The 19237-nt window shown below is 36.3% G+C and overlaps 3 protein-coding genes across 4 annotated transcripts in view; 1 reads left to right on the top strand and 2 right to left on the bottom strand.

Moving 5' to 3' along the window:
- Positions 1 to 1058: 1058 nt before the first annotated feature.
- On the bottom strand, positions 1059 to 5478 carry LOC128206290 (uncharacterized). The gene is made up of 2 exons (XM_052908656.1): positions 4911 to 5478; positions 1059 to 3062 (listed from the first exon to the last, which is right to left on the bottom strand). The coding sequence occupies exon 2, from the start codon at positions 2977 to 2979 to the stop codon at positions 1909 to 1911; it is 1071 nt and encodes a 356-aa protein (XP_052764616.1). The 5' UTR covers positions 2980 to 3062; positions 4911 to 5478; the 3' UTR covers positions 1059 to 1908.
- A 3063-nt stretch (positions 5479 to 8541) lies between these two features.
- On the bottom strand, positions 8542 to 17343 carry LOC128205469 (uncharacterized). 2 transcript variants are annotated; one of them, XM_052907125.1, is made up of 5 exons: positions 17196 to 17343; positions 15538 to 16877; positions 14176 to 14377; positions 12564 to 12791; positions 8542 to 11888 (listed from the first exon to the last, which is right to left on the bottom strand). In XM_052907125.1, the coding sequence occupies exons 2-5, from the start codon at positions 16831 to 16833 to the stop codon at positions 11170 to 11172; spliced, it is 2445 nt and encodes an 814-aa protein (XP_052763085.1). In that variant the 5' UTR covers positions 16834 to 16877; positions 17196 to 17343; the 3' UTR covers positions 8542 to 11169. The 2 variants fall into 2 exon arrangements, with proteins under 2 accessions (XP_052763085.1, XP_052763086.1); XM_052907126.1 differs by having other exon boundaries at positions 12573 to 12791.
- Positions 17344 to 17544: 201 nt separating this feature from the next.
- LOC128205470 (prolyl endopeptidase-like) overlaps positions 17545 to 19237 on the top strand; it is a 28147-nt gene continuing 26454 nt past the window's right edge. The window contains exons 1-2 of the mRNA XM_052907128.1: positions 17545 to 17692; positions 18617 to 18744. Of these exons, the coding sequence (XP_052763088.1) occupies positions 17624 to 17692; positions 18617 to 18744 (197 nt within the window). The 5' untranslated portion in view covers positions 17545 to 17623. The remainder of the gene's footprint in view (positions 17693 to 18616; positions 18745 to 19237) is intronic.

The following is a 19237-nucleotide window of genomic DNA, read 5'->3' as shown; positions in this document are numbered from 1 at the left end:
ATATTACTGGTTTACAGATAATTGGCCCATTCCAAGACAAAAAAAATATGTCAAAACGGTAAATCTGTGAGAGTGCAGCTTAAACAATTTTGAAATCTATGCAAAAATAAACGAATAATCCTTCCAAAATTTCGGAGTAATAGAGAGGATGTGAAACATGGGACCGAATGTTGAGGACATTTTTGAAAAAGTTAGGAACGCTGTTAACTGGGCCACTGTTAACTTACACTTATTCAATGCTCTATAAAAGTAATAGATACACTCGTGATCTGAGGTATTTTCTATAAATAGTTAGACAACTAATTCAGCAATGCCTGGTTTTACATCAGCACATCATATTTCAATTTCAAAAATTACCAACAAAGCCATTAATAATGTTGTCAACTAAAAAAATACAATTGGCCAAATTGTTATTATTGGCCTCGACCTTTAATGGACCTTAAACTTACACATTCATTGTCATCCCCCCCCCCCCCCCCCCCCCAATCACACACGCCAATGTGCGAACTGTTTGTGTCAGTTTAGTAGAAAAGTACGCCTCAATTACACCAAAAGGATTTTAGTCTAGATTAAGCCAAACTCCAACCCCCTTTACTCTGTCCAGAGCCTACTTCAGGGGTTCATTTGGAAGGGGTTACACGCTCCCAGTGACGCTCCTAAAATGCGACCTTCTGACATAAAAACATGGACTCGCCTCTGTGGCCATGATAACGAACAGTCTCAAGTCTGAGTTCAGACTCAAATGTCAAAACTGGAAATATCTTTTTCGTTGTAAATATCTTTCTAGTTGAGTTTTTATATGACTTTTCGAAATTCGATACCTATGTGCAAGAACTCAGTATCTGTTTCTATTTCTATATGCAGTTATTGAGTTATTGCGCTAGGATAACGAATTATTCGCATTTTTTGTAAAGCGAATAAACTGAAGTTGATTCAGTCTGTTAAATTTAAAAAAAGCACGTGATTATCTGTGTCTGAGTCTAGAATTGGACTTGAGACTGCCCGTAATTGTTGGCCATGGTTTAAATCTTTACATTTAACATATTATGCATCCTGTCTCTTCAAATTTTATTTATAGTCTAAAGAACGATGTTCCGTTATATAATTCTAAAAGTATGTACATGTATATGTGAAATATAATATATAACAATATATGTGTAACAATGGTGAAAACTGTACTCAATTGTAAATGCACAACGAGAATAACTACTGTAAAAACAAAAACATAATGCCAAACGTTTCGATGGCATTTCTTATTTTTCACTGTTTAAATTACTTTTTTCCAATGGGGTGGCGATGCTTTACAAATATGTCATTCATTTATTTTCATTAAATCAATAAAAAAGACTTGGCCAGTTTATAAATTATAATCTAAAACACTAAACTGGTTAAGTGCTAGGCTTTAAATCATTAAGGATTTGAAATTTAACGGATGTTAAAAGGGTCGCCGACTGCCACTCATCCGATACACACTCCCAGTGTCACATATTTCGTTGACAATGTTTCAGCCAATGAGGTTGTCTAACCTAACCTAATCTGTTTTCTAAGTCAGCTAGATGACATGAATAACAATGAACAATCACATAGTAAACGACATATCATCTGTTGCCTCGAAGGGTGAAAATGCTAAAATGACCCCGTAAGATATCTCATACATAAAAAGAAGTCAATATAACATACAAATGCCGCACCAAATAAGTCAACTAGAATTAAAGCCACGTAAACCTTATAAATATTCTAAATATGACTGTTCTGTCATACTAAGTACTGTTTTATTTTTAAGAATACACAAATTATGTTTTCAAAGGTTTACAATTAACAAAAGAATTCTTAAAAAACGGTGCACGCCGTCAACACATGTTCAATAGTATACGTTAGATATACGTTATGACGAAAACTAGTCACAAACTATAGCTTCGATGCTTTCTCACTTTCTGATACATTTGTGTCAGCTTTCGAGCGCGTATCAATGTCCGGATCTTCAGAGACGGACGGGTGCTTAGAGTGGCTCCCTTCGTCCGTGACCGCCCCCTCCTCTATCGGTTGAAGGGAGGGACGGTGGTGACCGGCTGAACTTGGGGCCAACGACGATGGCGCCGTGGCGGGATCTTCCTGTTTCTTCATTTGACCGGCGGGTGCGGTCTGAATCTGCCTGGGACGACCAGAGTGTATCTGGAGACGGGCCTTGGACTCCGCGGGCCAGCGGTTGTTGTCATATGTGTACAGTCTCTCTACGATTTGTTGCACTTCCTCAGCCGAACATTTTTTTATTTGTACCATACTCTGTCTAGGCACCTGTGCCACGACAGCCGGCCGCTCCCTCACCTGGCCGCGGGACTCCGCCGGATGTGTCAGGGGATCATAGTCCGTAAGACGCCTCACGATGTTTTGCACTTCCGATTCCGTATACTTCTTTTTATACACGATAGGTCGCTTTAATTTCACAACATAGCCCCTGGAATCCGGCGCTTTTTCGGGGTCATGGGGTAAAGCGTTATGATCGGAAAACATGGAACGAGCACTTCCGGGAATTGGGCTCATGCCGCGTCCGCCATGGAAGTGGTCCCGTGCGCCCTCTCTCGTGCCGGGTGGGCCGTACAGGGACGCTTCCGTAAGCAGGGTGGACCCTTCAGAGCGCATGTTTGAAAACGTCTCAGAATTTTCCCTGTTAAACCCATCTGGACACGTATATTGGCGTAACGGCTGCCGATGAAGCCTCGCTGACGTCTGGTGTGCTGTGGAGCCTTTAAGGCTTAATCTACTACCGGAATACAGCCTGAGGGCGACGCGCTGTCGGTGAAGAATGCGCCGCGCCATGTCAATATTGTTCTGATTGAAAGCGATCATGTCACGTGGCTGTAGACGCTTGGAAAGGTTCTTATGTAGCGTTTGATGTGTTCCAACATCTGGCATTTCCGGAAATACGGTCCTGTAATGGAGCGAACTGCGCATGCTTGCCCATCCTATTGGTTCCACCATATTGCCGCTGCGGTTCTCCGACTGTGGCGAAGGTTTTAGTTTCAATAAAGATTCGCCCAACAACTGTCTGCTGTTGTTTTATTCTGAAAACAAGAAAAATTGAGGTAGATGTCGGACACACAAATCGTAACAGTTTTTGATGTCGGACACATATATGCCTATGATCTTTAGATATCGGACATACATATGTCTATGATCTTTATTTGTCGGACACAAAAATCTATATGGTCTTCATATGTCGGACACCCAAATTTTTATAGTCTTTTTATGTCGGACATCCAAATCTTTATGGTCTTTGGATATCGGACACACACATGTATGGTCTTTATATATAGGACACATTATGTATCGTTGTGTTATTTAAGGAAGTGATTTGTTTGTTTTATTGTTGGGACGAATTTATTGACAAATGTTAAAAGGGTGATTATACGCGATTTTTCAATAATATTGCCCAAGTTCGAGCAGACCACAAAAACTTAAAAAAAACAAAACATTCCTATATGTGATCATGCTAAATATCGAAATCGGAGCTATGATTCTGATTAACTAGTATAGATCTTTATGTTAATGGTTTTGAAACCGTCAAAATGTGTGTGTGTGTGTGGGGGGGGGGTATTTCTAGTAGGGATGGCAACGAGTACCCAAGTACTCGATCGAACGTCCGAGTACTCGAGTACCAAATCACTACTCGAGTACTCGGAAAAAAAATCAAAAAAATCTATAAAATTCACCAAATACACGATTTACAGAAAAAAATATCAGATCTGGTTAGTTGCCAATAGGACAATTTACGGTCCCTCTAATCCCCGCTGTGTACACAATTGACCTCAATCAATTAGTTGACATTTGTTGCGATAGTTGCAAACTGTCAACAAAGGACCCCTATTTCAAATTAGCACTGATGTCAATTGGTGAAGTTTTGATAGCGGTACTTTCACCGACACAATTCTATTGTTTACCAATTAGAGACCTTTCACCAAACAATGGACGCTAACGAGCGAAAGAGTATCGACCGAGAATAGATTTCTTAATGGGCGTATTTTAACTATTTTTGCAATGATTATCACAATTAATTGGTTGATATTTTAAATCAAGAATTATGAATATTAATGAGATAAACAACAATTACAGAGTACGAAAAACTATCATTTAAAAAATAATAAGTTTAAGTAAACAACAACTGAACTTCGTATTGAACTTTGTTGACTATTTTTATGTATGCTATTAATTTTCGTTCATTGTAATTCTGATTGTTGTTCATTTCTGCAGTGCGTAGTTGAATAAAATGAAACGAATAAGACAAATTAAAAGCCTGAAACAACATTTGTTTTCTTTTTATATCATTTTTTGTTAAAATACGTAATGGAAGTTTACTTTAATGGTGAAAATGACCAATAATACGACCAACGCACAATATACGTCATTAACGATACATGTATTCACAATCTTGTCTTTGCGAACACATATTCAATATTTCCGAGTAATCGAGTACCCGAGTACTCGATCGAACGATCGTCCGAGTACACGAGTATTAATTTTACTACTCGTTGCCATCCCTAATTTCTAGCATTTGTTTCATGTGTTCTGTGTCCATAATCATAAAGCAAAATTTTCAACTAGGATAAAAACTTATTAATTTTTGACAATGTTAATTTTGCATATGCCCTACTTTTCATAAAATGTATTCATATACAATTATTTTTTTCGGCCAATTTTCACGTTTATTTTCGTAGTTTCTTTTGTAAAAATCAACTAAGAATATGAGCATTTTTATAAAAAAAAATATCGAAGATTATTTACCGGTTTAAAAAACACTGGTAGAGAATAGAAGAAAAATGCAGTTAGTCTTTAACTCTACTCATAACTTATCAATGGAAATCTGCCAAAATTTTGAACATATCCTTATTAAACTATAGTAGAAACACACAAACCTTTAACATATTTTTCTGGAAAGTCCTGCACGATGTCTGTTAATGTTTATTTGTATCCATTTTGTTTTTCCTCACGAGTTTTCATTCGTTTCTGTTTCTAGTTTATCTAAAACTCAACAATGAGATTAATCTCCAAATATGAACGCGATTAATAACAATTCCATCTGATATTAATCCATAAGGCTATTGTAACAGATCTTAATCCGAACTGTAGGTTTACAAAAACAGCATAAACCTTTGGTTTTAGTCAATCAAATATCGATTAAGGGATTACGACTTTAATTGCCATAGTCCTGTATTAATAATAATAATAATTTCAACATTTCGGAACTTTTCATGTCAACATGCAATGAATTAAACACGAGCCACAAATAGATCTATTTGATATTCGTTAAATGTTTAACCTAATTGAGGATCTAAAATATCCTTAATCAAACAGCGCTTATATATAAATCAGTATATTTTCTTTTCATAACAAATTGATTGCAGTATCTATACAATAAGTCCTTGAAGAATCGATGAAAATACAAACGTATTTGATCATATTACACTATGTATTTAATCATTGACGTTTCGGTTTAATTTTCACTTTAATGTAGTTATGATTGTTTGGGTGTCAAAACGGACAGGCTGTATAATCCGATTAGAAAGCATAATCTAAACTTCCATCTTGTCTCCAAAACATTACTATACAAATTGAATGTACTGTCTTGGTTCCTATCAAATAACGTTCGAGTAACTCAATGAAAGTTATACAACGATGAACAATAAGAATATATTTGTATAATGATTACTTACATCTCATTTTAAGTGTTGTTGTTGTTGTTGTTGTTGTTTTTAAATTAAGTAATGGTTTAAGGTTGTTAGTATGTGACTTACACAGTCAAGTAAATTGTTTTAAGAGACACAATCTCATATTAATTTATTTTGTGTGAGAACATACTAAAAATCTTAAGTTTTTTTAGTGATCTACATAATATTTGTAAACTACGAACTTACTGGACCAGCCACTATTTGAATCTACCGCTTCGCCTGATTAAAACCAATAACATCTGACTGCTAGTTAACTGAAGTAAATGAATATGAAAACAATAAGAAAAACTGTCTCCTCATTGGTCAAAATATTGAGATGACCACAAGTGTGTTTATATGTGAATTAACTCATTTGCCACAGCTTAACTTAGAAATAACCTCAATGGTAATCTCAATGAGACTGGTCGAACTCATGTCCAGGTATTTTAATTTCATCTCAATCTTTAACGGATTGGCTTGCCCTAGCGTACTACGTATTTCGGTCCTGACCTTGCCCTAGTGTAATACGTAGTTCAGTCCGTGCATTACCCTAGTGCACTACATAGTTAAATCCTTGTGTTGCCGTAGTGCACAACGTAGTTCGGTCATTGTCCTCCCCTAGTACACTACGAAGTTCAGTCCTTGTATTACCCTAGTGCACTATGTAGTTCGGCCCTTTTCCTCCCCTTGTCTACTACGCAGTTCGGTCCTTGTCTTGTCATAGTACAATACGTAGTTCAGTTCTTGTATTACCCTAGTGCACTACGTAGTTCAGTCTCTGTCGTACGCTTATGTACTACGTAGTTCTGTCCTTGTCCTCCCTCAGTGCACTACGTAGTTCAGCCCCTGTCGTACGCTTATGTACTACGTAGTTCTGTCCTTGTCCTTCCTCAGTGCACTACGTAATTCAGTCCCTGTATTACGCTTATGCACTACGAAGTTCAGTCCTTGTATTACTAGAACGTACTACGTAGTTCTGTCCTTGCCGTACCGTAGGGCACTACGTAGTTCAGTCCTTGTTTTACCCAGGTACAATACACAGTTACATGTATGTCCTTGTCGTACCATAGAGCACTTCGAAGTTCAGTTCATACATTACCCTGTCGCACTAGGTAGATCAGTCATTGTCGTACCCTAGGGCACTTCGTAGTTCAATCCGTGTGTTACCCAAGCGTGTTACGTAGTTAGTTATTATCTTACCCTAATGCACTACGTACTTAATCCATGTCTTATCCTAGAGCGGTGCGTAGTTCGGCCCTTCTTTAACCTAGTACACTAAAACTGAAAAAGCCGTCAGGTGTTGTCTTAACAGTACTGTGGATCTTGATGGGAAACACGGCCGGGTAAAGTCAACATGCATCCAGTGAGGTGGTGTACGTTAATATCATGACGCCACTGGCCTATCAATGGTCGGAGGCCCCAGCTTATTAGGTTGGTGAACACAGTGCGCAGACATTATCACTCGGGAGAGAGTATCTAAATTATTTTCAATTGTACCAACGAACGTATGAGTTAATAATCGATGTGTGAACATTTTTTATCATTTCGGTTCGCACCCATCCTGATTCATTAACGCGCACCAGTGTATAGACCAAGAAATAACATACTATCATTCGACAACATCGCAAAGTGATAATTCGTTGTTGAACGTCGACGCCGACGACACCACCACGACGACACTTTTCTTTGAAAAGCAAAGCAGCTTAATGTCATACATTTGAAATGTGTTGAAATTCTGAATAATTATGTAATTATGGTTTTGAAATGCCACCTTTAATTATTATGAAAGTCTCCAAGTTTATTATGTCGTATTTGTGACACGAGTTTATTAACCAATCTAGTACTTCGTAGTCCATTGTGATTTCCCCGATAAGAAAAAAACACACACTCAAAACAAATCAACTTACACCTCAAGACAAAGGGTTCATACATTAGTCTTCTTAAATATTGTAGGGTCGTTGGTTCGCATTGTTTTTAAAGTTTAACCAGATTTTATCACATACAAAACAATAAATCAAATTTGACGTATAATTTATTATGTCTACGTTTGACATAAACGACGCAAAAATAAACTGTTTGTTTGTTTTTGTGTAAAGAGGTCCGCTCGTACCCATTGGCTGCAATATAACTCGACCCCGCTGGCTTAACAGCCCAATGACGCCATCTCGACCTAAGTGTTTAAATGCCATACGCGACATGAGTAAAAGTGACTGTAATTTCTAATCACATATTTTAATATGGTTTTATAGTATCAGTGTTGAAGAAACAGTCAGATACGAGGAGAAACGTCTGCTCTTAAGCGTAATAGCGTGCCCGTTGTAAAAGACCGAAACGCGGGTGACACCTTTTCAGGGCTAAAACCAAAAGGGAGCACCCAGTCCTATGTCCAGTCAAGGGAGCTACTGGCACCAATCTGTTCGGTCTTTCGGTAAGACACGGTCAGGGATTGGACCTGCAACTGTCCTCACCCACCAGGCTATTGGAGCAGGGTTTGTGATGTACGACTATGCGCCACCAGTGTGCTGAGCATTGAATAAGACATTGTGGAGCAGCACAAGAAGCGTCGCGGAGCGAATGCCAACGCCTATATGTTGTTTGTTCAGTCGAACAAGGGGCATAACTCTACAAATATTAAAGTCAGAGTAATGGACATGACTGTACACGTCCATATTATCTCTGGCAACATATGTACAAAGTTTTTTATGAGTATCTGAAATCTTTTATTTGAGTAAAGTTTTTGCACTAGGTCACCGACACGAAGGCTATCACAATTCATCGTTTTTTTCTTCCAAAAAGAGCTAAAAATGTCAGAACGTAAAAGAAATTCATTACTCAACAATTGAAAGACGTTTTTTTTTATTATGTAACAGAATACATACTAGGCCTACAGAATGGCTCAACAGATTTACATACAAAATCATGATCATAAAAACATTCAACAAATGTAACATGCATGTACTGTTAACAATCTAAGCCAAGTTAGGAGACAGCCAGAGCAATCGGAAATCTAAGGCCACGCTGTTTTATTCTTATGTTTATCATGACATCAACTCCATTTTTCAGTTGCTGAAACCTAGTTACTTGTTATGGAGTTAAAACCTAGGTATGTGTTGTGGTTGAAATGTAGCTACCAATTCAAAACAAAACAAAAATCCACTGACTTGCTTTTTGTAGTATATTAAACTAAGGTAATAAAGATAATATCTAAAGTTTAAATGTTAAATATTTTTAATTCCAAATGAAACTATACATATCTAAGAAATAAAGATCAAAAACAGGATTTTAATTGTAAGCACTGGCTTTAAGTAACACCTGCCAAATATGCACAGCAAAATTTCTTTGTAAAACACTTCATTACCAAAGCACATGTAGACGATAAACATACAAATAAAACAACATGGCCTTAATGATGTAAAGCACATTTTCTATGACAAAATGAAACAAATTTGTTATGCAAGCAGCAAAATTCGATTAAGTACAATGACTCAAAATATTAAAAGGGAAATACCGTTAATAACATTCATCATAAATATATCACCTTTTATGTACTACTGTAACAAAGCACATATATCCACAATATCACAGATAAAACAACATGATTGGAAAGATGAAAAATAGTGTACCGTACATGCTTTCACTAGAAAATACAACACCATATTTAAAACAAGAGCAATGCGGATCAAATGCCCACGTTCGTCTGTTGTATTTCAGTCAATAAAGGGGCATAACTTAACAATTATCAAAGCAAGAGTTATGGCCCTTGTTATGCATTTGCTTATTTTGCCTGGCAACATGTGTACCAAGTTTCAATGAAATATCTGAAGAATTCTTTTACCTATGTCCAGGATTAAAGTTTTTTTCACTATGACGCCAACAACAACAACCACACCCAAGACTATGACAACAACTTGACATTTTTGAAACCCTGAAAATATCATACTTTTACTAGGTTTATACAACACCATACTTAAAACAAGTAACCATGACTATTTGAACTTTGTCCTCCTCCAAAAACAGACCCATGCATCAACAATCATAAAATTATACAGCAACACCATATTTACATGTAAGCATATAACACGGGTCAAAATAAGCTTTGAAATGGTCAACTACTTTCTGGACTGGCTCATTCTGGATTCTATATACAGGTAGCAGGGTTTGTCAAGCACTACTGTTTGAACTCTGCCTTCTTCATCCCACACTGTAATTTTGATGATTAATGCGTACCAGTACATAAGTGATATTTTGTTATAGAACACAGAAATTTAATATTCTAGTAAATGTCTCGGTATCTTGTACAGTGTATATCAATTGAATAATAAGCACTTTCAAATCAATGTACATGTGTACGATTCATTTAAGACAAGTCATGTAAACATGTTCATGAACTTAGTCCCTGGGTTAGTTAGCCCTAAGAAAACATCACGAAAGAAGTTTTGGTTAGAGGTAAGAAGTATTCATAAAAACAGTCCTGGGGCTAGCTCTAAGAACTATTTCAAAGTTGCAAAACCTTTCATTTAAGGCAAAAAACATACTACAGTCGAAACTCGTTGGCTCGATATCTCATGGCTCGATATCCTCGTTGGCTCGAACCAAATTAAAAGGACCGATTTTTATTTACTCTTTGTTCATATAAATTTCGATCAGATGGCTCGATATCTTGAGGGTCGATATTTCTCCACGCTCGAAGTCGTTTTCGTGGTCCCAAACAAGAATTTCACACTTTGATATGGTTGCTTGGGTCGATGTCATTTTCGGGGGTTCAGTTAAGAATCTCACACCTTGATTTGTTTGATTGGCTTAATTTAGCACAAGGCGCTAATCGATTCAAATTGCTTGACTGATATTATAATTATTATCGAATTTAAATGGTTTAACAGTTTGAATAAACATGCCATCACTTTAAGCTCTGTCTCTAACTGTTATCCATCCCTAAATTACTATGCATTTTGATATAACTTTTAAGCTATGTTTGTGTTACCCACTGTTTACAATTGCTCGTTTTCACATAAATGTATTTTTATTATAAATAAAAATATAAAATGATATTTTCTCATAACCGAATAAGTCATATTATGAAATTAAGGGTGCGTAACTATGCCCAATAAATACTCTTCCTTCTCTTGCGGAGATAGCGTAGCCAATAACAAACGAGGTAAATAAGACTTTATGTAACAAATGAAAAAATAACATTCTGTAAGCAATCCCGCTTGGCTCGATATTCTCGAGGCTCGAAGTACTTTGGCCGGTCCCTAGAATATCGAGCCATCGAGTTTGGACTGTATTAACAATGTCATGTTGATACTTGTAACATTGTCATTTGGAATTATCCAAGAAAAAAATGAAAAAAAACAATACTGTAAATATTTTTTTTTTAAATTAATAGCCAATTATATGGCTATTTAGGGTAGATGAATATATAAAGCATTAACTTAGAAGCATAATTCATATCCATTACAAGCCATATTCAGTTAGAAACATGATCAGGACAAACTTTACCACCGTTTTCCAGCACAAGTCTCTTATTTCTACCCTGGATTGACGCAATCCGTGTTGATTTCTTTATTGAGCCCAGGGAATGGGATCTCCTATGACTTACTGACCCTCTAAGCTTATTCTCATTTCCCTTAAAAGTACCGAACATTGAGCAGCAAGAGTTCTCCAGGGTCGTACCTGTATTCTCGCAGTCACTTTTGATACAGTCGGTTATACATGTGTCGAAATCTTCATTTGGACTAATTCCTGAATTAACATCATCTGGTGACTTTGTTGTACCAGATTTATCAGTTGATTTATCAGCCTGGTTTTCTTTAACCATGTTGAACTTCATCGTTTCTTCGGCTATCTTTTCATCCTTGGTGTCTGTAACTTTCAGGGAGTTACTTTTCTGCAATTTATCTTTGGGTTCCTTTGGATATGAGGTTTTCACATGGAGGATGATTTCTGCCTCAGAACCTTCTTCCCCTGAGGCATTGTGAGATATCTCGGCAGTGGTAACGGTCACATGACCTCGTTCGTCCGTAATATTCATACGAATTTCGGAATTAAGCATCTCGCTGCTGGAGATCTCAGACCCTGCGGCATCTGGCGTGTTGACGGTAACGTCGACTTGCTGCGAGGCACCAGTCTGGATTCCAATATGTACGGCATCATTACGGGTACTCAATCTTCGACTGGGATGCTCCTCTAGAAAAATATGACATTAGAATAACGAGTCTGACATCTTTAAGTAGCAATTTTCAAATGAACAGAAGTAAACTTTTTTTTATTTAAATACATTGTACAACCAGGTACTTCTAGTCATAAGCTTTTGTTGCCATACTTAAACAAAATGATATAGTTAATATTAAAAAAGAATTATATAATGAATTTCAAAAAAAGATATAGCTAAAATTTTATCTTTTTTCTATTTAAAGATTAACCATCAAACAGAGATAAGGTACATGTAACTTTAAATCTTCCCACTCTGGATAAACAATACTTTGCGGACATCAAAAAGTTAGCCTATCCATTATCTTAACTAATATTTACTCTATTACAAATAAAAGTACAGTTGAAATTCGCTCTATGTCAAACTCTGTTATCTCGATGTTCTGGTTATGTCGAACTTACTTTCGAATGTGTTTGGTTTAGCTTTACTCCTTTTGTATTTTGCTTATATCAATTGTTCGTTATCTCGAAGTATTTTTTTTGACTGTACATCAAAAATGAACATTAAAATGAGTAAGTAACAAAACATAAATTTCAAATAGGTTAGAGCGCAATACATAATATTAAAACATAAATATTTCACAGAATAGAAAATAACCAAAAAAGTATTTCAGAGAAATATAAGTGACTATTCTCTATACTACTACTGACCAAACTGACCCATTCTTGCTAGACGTTCACGATGAAACTCCATTATGGCATTCTGGGAGCGTAGCTTGAACATGCGTTGCTGTTGGATCCAGCGCTGAGCATTCTGACGTCGCTTGTGCAGCTTGTACGCCCCGAACGCAGGAAGCGTAATTGGGCTTGTTCCAATTAGAACGCCCGCTGCAGCCACGCCCAGCCCGGCCAGTATGACACCTCCAAGCAGCTTGGCACCTTTTAAAAAAAATTAAAGATATAATACTAAGATTTTGTTTTTTGTACTTATTTCCTTTGAATGGAGAACGTGCCCTAAGATTAAACGAGGATCAAATATAACTGAATGTCATCATTGCTCCGTAAGTCATTGAAAATTTATTATGTTTTCATAAATTGTTCACCACTAGTATTGAAATGTTTCATTTTAATTTCCATGATATAATTCAGATTTTTGCCAATATGAAGTTAAATGTAACCTATTGTGGTTATCTTGAGTGATTTGACGACCAATAAGTGTTATTTCAAAGCAAAGGTGATATTTCTGATTAACCATGTGTCATTATCTATTATTCATGAATATCAGTTACAATCAATATTTTGGCAACTGATCCCTCTCATTCCAATTTTTATATCTATTATAAAATTATAATTAAATTAAAAAAAAATCTAACCAATTTAATTAAGACTCATATTTATTTTTTTTAAACTGGCTTATTACTTTTCAGTCTTGAAACATTTTATAGAAAGTAAACAAGTAAAGTTTTTTCCAGATAGTTTTCTCTTATTTTCTATCTTAAATCAACCTGAAATATATTCATTGAGCCAAAAGCCAGCCAAAACAATTAAAAACTTTTTTTATTCTACTGCTTCCCATCCCCCACCTCTCCCAAAATAGAGTAGGTAAGTTGGATTGTTTTTTTCTCTTTTTCTTTTTTTGAGAAACCAAAAACATTTTTTTGTTACACTTAACCAAATGTAAAATTGTACATGTAGTCATGAGACAGTGAGTAAAAAGTGTCAGTATCATGTTTCATTCAACAAGTATAAACCAGGAAGTTTTGTGTACTATTTGTGGTGAAGGTACTATCAATTACATGTAACCTCACGTCATATTTAGCTGTGGTTGTTTCAAAGGAATGAAAACAAAACTATTTTTCCTTCATAAAAGTTACTTGAAGCTCCATTTCATGTTATCCTTGTAAATAACATTACACCACAATGTCCTTGTTGTGCCAGTCAGACACTGAAGTGGTACAAGACCACGGTCACACCCTTGGTTTGGTTCCTGGCCCGATTATATCACATCAATGAGTTGAAGCGGACTTTTCATATTGACAAATGCCATTTGCAGCAGGATGTATGTTTATAGAGAAACATGAGTGCCAACTGTCGCAACACTATTTGCAACCTATTTTTAGGACACCAAGTTTGGTGATAATTGCTTGTACATTAGCCAAATTGAGAAAGCAGATACTGTAAACATTGGTTGCCAATCCATTACCATGAAAACAAGGCTTAAAATTAAGTCAAATTTCAATCGAAAGCCATTTTACCACAAACCAAAAGATTTTTTATTTAAAAGAGCAGGAGGGTGCTTCCATAAAATATAATGAAAATTTACCAAGGACTGATGATCGGACAAGCCGCCGCGTGATTGGTCGGTTTGGTTTGAAGATGTATTTACAACCGAACGGGCTGTAACGACTGTTATGATTCCCAAGAAACTTCAGGTTGAGGTATCGTCCTCCACAGCGATAACAGAAGTCCTGTCTGCACTGTGAACATGTCATGTGATCACATCCGCTCTTTCGCTCAATAAAGATCTGAAGTTTGATGATCAAAGTCAGAGATAAAATGACAGGTATCAAGCCAGATGGAGAATTTAAAGGATGAAGAAGTCTCCCTAAGCTGTCAAACTTCTCCCTACTTGGTTTATCAAGAAAAATGTCTCAATAAACAATATTTTAAACATTTTTGACTTGATGAAAACTTGTCCTTGAATAAAAATGTGGAAAACTTCTCCATATTTTTAAAATCTAGCTTGATTCCTGGATTAGATAATGACGTTTCTGAAAAAAATAATCTAAGTTTCATCTTAGTCTCAAGACTCAATAATTCCATAAGCAGTCAGATAACAGTAGCTATGTTACATTATAAGTTTTCGTCCACGTGCAGTTTCATAAAGACATTTTTAGTGTTACTTGAAGAAATGTTCAAATCAGCACTAGGTAGACTAGGGTTTTAGCAGGGTTTCAAAAAGGGCAGGGCGCTGCAAAAAAAGCTAATCGTGAAAAGGCCAAATTTTATCAGAATGTGAAGAACTTAAATATCTATATATAATAAATAAGACATTAATGTTAGAAATGACAGTCTGGAGGCATAATTCTATGAAGACAAGAGTGTGAACATGCTGTTCTTTATCAGTGTGTATACCACATGATAAAGTGAGTCATAAATGCTACGTCGAAAGGCACTATTATGCTTTCAATGAAGATTTGAATCAAGGATAACTGTACTATTTCTTCACCATTTTTAATTGAAACATAGCATAGTCTATGCCGCTTACAGAGCCCCGCCTTCGGTCTTTTACCAGATTTCAATTGAGAGTTAAGTTTCTTAAAACACTTTGATACACCTTTTCACAAAACGGCTGCCTGATGTAGCACTGTAAAAACATTATTTTGGAAACAGGTCTGCCGAAGTGTTTGATGAAACTAACATCTAATCAAACTTCAGTAATGAAACAAAGGCGTGGCTTTTTCAGTGGCATAGACCGCTATTTGTTTCAATTAAAATGGTGAAGAAAAATACAAATTATCTTTGTTTTAAGTCTTCATTCGAAGCAAAATGTTGCCTTCCAAAGTAGCATTTATGACATAATTTATCACACACTGCTTATGAGGACAGAAGGGAGCTACCAAACAAGGCCAGGGTACAGCACCTTTCCATATATAACTGATACCTAGGTATACACTCAACTAACCTTGCACTTTGGACATCTCTGCGCGTTGGTCTGGCCGTAGTGTTTTTCCCTAGCCCAGGATTTAACCATCTTATTCCCTTTTCTGAAATCCCGACATTTCAAGCCTGTGTGCCAAGGGGCGTGGCACACAAAACACCACGTCAGTTTACAGTTACCCTCCCGACACATGACAGGCAGTCCATACTTTGTCTGCCGCACAGTTTCTTCATCTTTCAAATGGTAGACATGGCTACATTTAGGACAAGTTTTAATCTTTGGGTCCTTGTTCGCATCAACGAGAAACTTATTGAATTTCTCTTTCATGGGAACTGAAACTCGAGCTAGAATTTCGTCTTTTACCATGGCAACATTACATTGGTCACTTATACAAGTAATCTTTATCATTCCATCTTGGATATTAGTTTCAAGATATGTTCCAATACAATCGTCACAGACTGGGAAAGAACAGCATTCTCTTTTATGCAGAGTTTTGGTCTCTAAACAAACCAGGCATTCAATGTTTTCAGCTGATCCATGGCTGAACTGTTGAAGGACAGATGAACTTTGACCACTTACAGCCATATCTAGCTGAAGTGTCAGTTCATGAAAATCTTCAAAGTCTTCATCAAAATCTGCCACTCTATCTATTGCCCTTCTCTCAAAATGCTTCATGTAGCGTCTTTGGTATTCATGAATGTCCATGGTATCCTCTTTCTCCAGCATTTCTATGATTGATAGATAATCTTCATCTTCAAATTCAGCCCCATTGGTCAGAGCCCACCAATATTGCCTTAACAATGGATGATCAATCCTTTCATGAAATTGCTTGCTGAGTCTCATCTCTTCAACTTCAGTAGTTGGATCATAATCTGCTTCTTCTGACTGTAAATTTATTGATTTAGCAAGTTCTCTTAGAGTTCTGCCCACTGGACTGTCGTTAGAGGATCTGGCTTCACTGACATCTTCAACTGCAGCGGTTGAAGAGTTCCTTATTTTATTCTTTGTGCCTAAGGTCTGTTCACTTGGATTAGCAGAAGAGGCACTCTTCATAATAGGCGGAGTTGGTGGTGGTGTAGGAATGCTGAAGCTAGTACTGGCCGATACATGTATGTCGTCTTTTTGTGACTCAAAATTTTGCTGATCACAACTGCAACTGCTCACATCATTTTGCTCATCTTTGTCCAATGGCAGTGGAGGTGGGGGTGGTGGAGTGGGAATTTTCCATGCGGTAAAAGTTGAGGTAGGACCATCTGACTCCATACGACCTTGATTCTTTATTGACTCTTCATCTCTTAAAGGCAATGTTATCCCATCCATATTTTAAAGTTTGTATCTCAACTTTGATGTCTGGCAGTTCAATGCTGAAATGGCATGTACATTCCAAATATTTATCACTTATTTTAACTGGAAATAGTTACATCAATGTTATCAATCAATGAAACATATAGCTTACATTTTTCATTTGAAAGCTAGAATACTCATCATGTATGAAACAATGTATCACCTATCCATTAGAAAGTATAAGATTCAAATCACCCTTAAGGCCTTTTTATTCATTTTCTATTTTTAACTTTTGGAAAACGCAATTAAGTCTTGGCAAATACTTCTAAAAATAGAAATATTCATAAATGGTAATAACAAATGGTAGTTTCCCCGTCTTTAATAATATGACTACTTACTTAAACAGGCCAAAAACACTAAATAAACACTTCATACGGTATATAAAAAGTTCTGACTAATATCTGAAGATGATGTTAATTGATGTTTTCCTTGTTTACGAAATCATGACATTTTGGTGTCAAGCGTCTACTAAAATAATCAGCTGATGAAACTAAAACTAAAAGCAAGAAAAAAATAAAGTATTATTATCAGATTTAGAAAGCAATAACAGAAATTTAGAGAAAAAAAAATCACTAAACAAGTCAAAAGATTTATTACATTAAAATACATCCATGACAAATAACAGAAAAAAGGTGTTTAAAGTTTGGAAAAGGTTGCTGTTACCTTTGGTAGTTACTTTCTTTGGGTTAATAAAGCACTGAGGCTATAAAGCGTTCGCATAACCTAGACTAAATTGTCAACATTTTTGTTTAGTGTTTGTACCAAAATGTCAAAATTCAGCTACCCAGCAGCAAAAAGAGACGACACGGTTGTAAACGAATATGGTGACCAAAAGGTATGGGGTCTGATATTGAATAAAATGTCTTAACATCTGCACATGTTACTTAAAAAGGAAACTACATCCTGAAAAGGCTAAACACCACTATACTAGTTTTCTAGTTTTGCTCTACAACTAAATAAATCTGCTCTGATCCATTGTTCCTTCACTGCAATGAGGATGTATTAAGCCCCCCCCCCCCCCCCCCCCCCCAAAAAAAAAATAAATAAAGAGGGAAAAACATATAGCTGCAGTTTTCAGACATTGACTTCTACTTCGAGATACATATTATTGATATATGTATAGCTAGAGGTCGGTATAAAACACAGTTTTTGGGACAGCCAACATAGACATTAAGTGAAAACAGAGGCAATATAAAATGAAATGCAGCCAATATAGATGTATAGGGAAAAGGTGTTAATGAACCATCAATCAAATAAACAAACCAACTGTGGATCCATTAATTGTCATTGATAACAGAATAAAAAAAAAACTTAATGACAAAAATATAAGATATTTATATATCAACATATTTCAAATTATTTTTGATACAGTACTTATAACAAGGAAATCTTCCCATGACCCTCAGCAGGGCATCAATATCCCCTGGAATTAAAAAAAAATCCCCCAAAGAGAAGCAATAGAATACATTAACATATAGATAGAAAGTAGACAAGGTCATGGGTATGCCATAGAAATGGAGAAGAAAAAAAAAACACAGCTGTCATTCCCCTTGGAGACAGAAAGATTGACCTCGTTTGGGACTCGTCCCTTGAAGCGCAACACTGGCTCGAGTCCCCAACATACAGCTCAAGACTCATGGAGGTACCACAACCATAGAAGATTAGGCTTAGTAATTCCTGCATATTTCATGTGTCTATCCTAGCATGTTAATAATCTGTTCCTAAAATTTTGGTAATATTTCTTTTATCCTTTGTTCAGATACCTGACCCGTACCAATGGCTTGAGGATCCGGACAGCGAGGAGACGAGGGCATTTGTTGATGCCCAGAATGCCGTGTCCCGGCCTTACATCGAGGCATGTCCAGTACGAACCAAACTCCAACAAAGGTACTTAACTAGTGGAATAATTGTCACAAGCTTTGAGGTACTGGCTCGCTGTATCACAGTTACATTTATGTTTCCAATAGTTGAGGTAAACATCATGTAAATATCGAAAGGCTTGGCCTTAGTTTAGACTAATTTCATATTAAGCACTGTTTCTTTTTTTAGCGAGCATACTTCCTCACCTTGACTAAAATGATTTAAAGAAACAATCAAAACATATGTACATGTAAGTAGTATTTGCCACTCTTTTTATTTTGTGATTCAGCTAATAGCTAGAACTAGATGTAAAGGGCCGATTTCTTTATACTAAGGGTAAACAATACCGCTTGTCTTGAATTTTCCGAGGCTTGAGGCATTTTTGCTGGCCCCCAGGAGTTCATGCCAATGGGGTTTGACTGTACTATAACTATTTAAGCTGCATGGTCACAGATAAGCATAAAATTTGAAATAAATCCAAATTTCCATTTTGAGCAATTTTATTCCATGTTTAGTTGGA

This window comes from Mya arenaria, chromosome 10, assembly GCF_026914265.1.
Source record: "Mya arenaria isolate MELC-2E11 chromosome 10, ASM2691426v1".
NCBI lineage: Eukaryota > Metazoa > Mollusca > Bivalvia > Myida > Myidae > Mya > Mya arenaria.
This window is presented reverse-complemented; position numbering and strand designations above follow the sequence as displayed.

Bases quoted from the DNA above. Each gene is read 5' to 3' on its own strand.
- LOC128206290 (XM_052908656.1), bottom strand. From the start codon at position 2,979: ATGGTGGAACCAATAGGATGGGCAAGCATGCGCAGTTCGCTCCATTAC.
- LOC128205469 (XM_052907125.1), bottom strand. From the start codon at position 16,833: ATGGATGGGATAACATTGCCTTTAAGAGATGAAGAGTCAATAAAGAAT. The intron at 14,378-15,537 runs GTTAGTTGAGTG...ATCAAACTTCAG, and splicing joins AGAGATGTCCAAAGTGCAAG to ATCTTTATTGAGCGAAAGAG. The intron at 11,889-12,563 runs GTCAGTAGTAGT...ATATTTTTCTAG, and splicing joins AGCAAGAATGGGTCAGTTTG to AGGAGCATCCCAGTCGAAGA.